This window comes from Sipha flava, unplaced genomic scaffold (genome assembly GCF_003268045.1).
Source record: "Sipha flava isolate LNK unplaced genomic scaffold, YSA_version1 283_pilon_pilon, whole genome shotgun sequence".
In the NCBI taxonomy this organism is placed as follows: Eukaryota; Metazoa; Arthropoda; class Insecta; order Hemiptera; family Aphididae; genus Sipha; species Sipha flava.
Window position 1 is genome coordinate 220,718 of NW_020272950.1, and position 842 is coordinate 221,559.

Consider the following 842-nt stretch of genomic DNA (forward strand, 5'->3'; position numbering starts at 1 on the left):
AGCCTGAAGAAAATCTTCAATGTAAAAGTTTGATAAAAGAATATGAAACTCAATCTAAACGAGAGAAAAAATTAAAAAAGAAGATCCAAAAGAGTATCATTAATGATAGATCTAAATATCGTAAAAAGGAATCTACTATTACAAAAAAAACCATGCCCGAAGAAAAAGTTATATTAATTAACCAGAAAAGTAGTTTTACTCAAAACAATTCTACTCTTAAACGAAAAATCAAACCAAATGCAAAAGTTACAATAAACAATAAAAAGATTACTGATGGAACTATTGCTGGCAGTACATCCTTGGTTAAAGTTAATCCATCTGAAGATCGTGAAAAGGATTCTACTCTTAAACAAAAAACTAAACTGCAAGGAAAAAATACAATAATTAACCAGAAACGTAACTCTACTGATGTAAATAATGCTAGCAAAGCATTATTAATAGACTTTGATAGATCTATAGGTCATAAAAAGAGATTACTTCTAATCAAAAAACTAAACTTGAAAAAAAAGTTATAAGATCAAGCCTAAAATGTAATTATTATCATGCAAATATTTTAAGCAGTGCATCATCATGTACCGCTGCTGTATGTAAAAATCAAAAGAACAATGCTACTCATAAACATAAAACTTTCAAGGCCGATAAATAAGTTAAGACTGATGCGGATAATAAAGTTGATTTTATTTAAAATGTACTCAAAAATCAAAAAAACAACATTAGAAGGGATACAAAAAATTGTTTGTAAAAAGCTTAATAAAATAATTTGTATCTATTTTAATTGTATTTCACTTCTTAATTTAAGGCAGATATATTTTACAAATGAAGAATCAATTAATTTAAATATT

At 25.8% G+C, this 842-nt stretch overlaps 1 protein-coding gene across 1 annotated transcript in view; it reads left to right on the plus strand.

The window, feature by feature from the left end:
* Window positions 1–842, plus strand: part of LOC112685601 — a gene marked incomplete in the record, with an annotated part of 3,648 nt that overhangs the window by 2,357 nt on the left and 449 nt on the right. Inside the window, 1 exon segment of the mRNA XM_025557529.1 lies at window positions 1–350. This exon segment is cut by the window's left edge and continues 159 nt beyond it. Within this exon segment, the coding sequence (XP_025413314.1) occupies window positions 153–350 (198 nt within the window).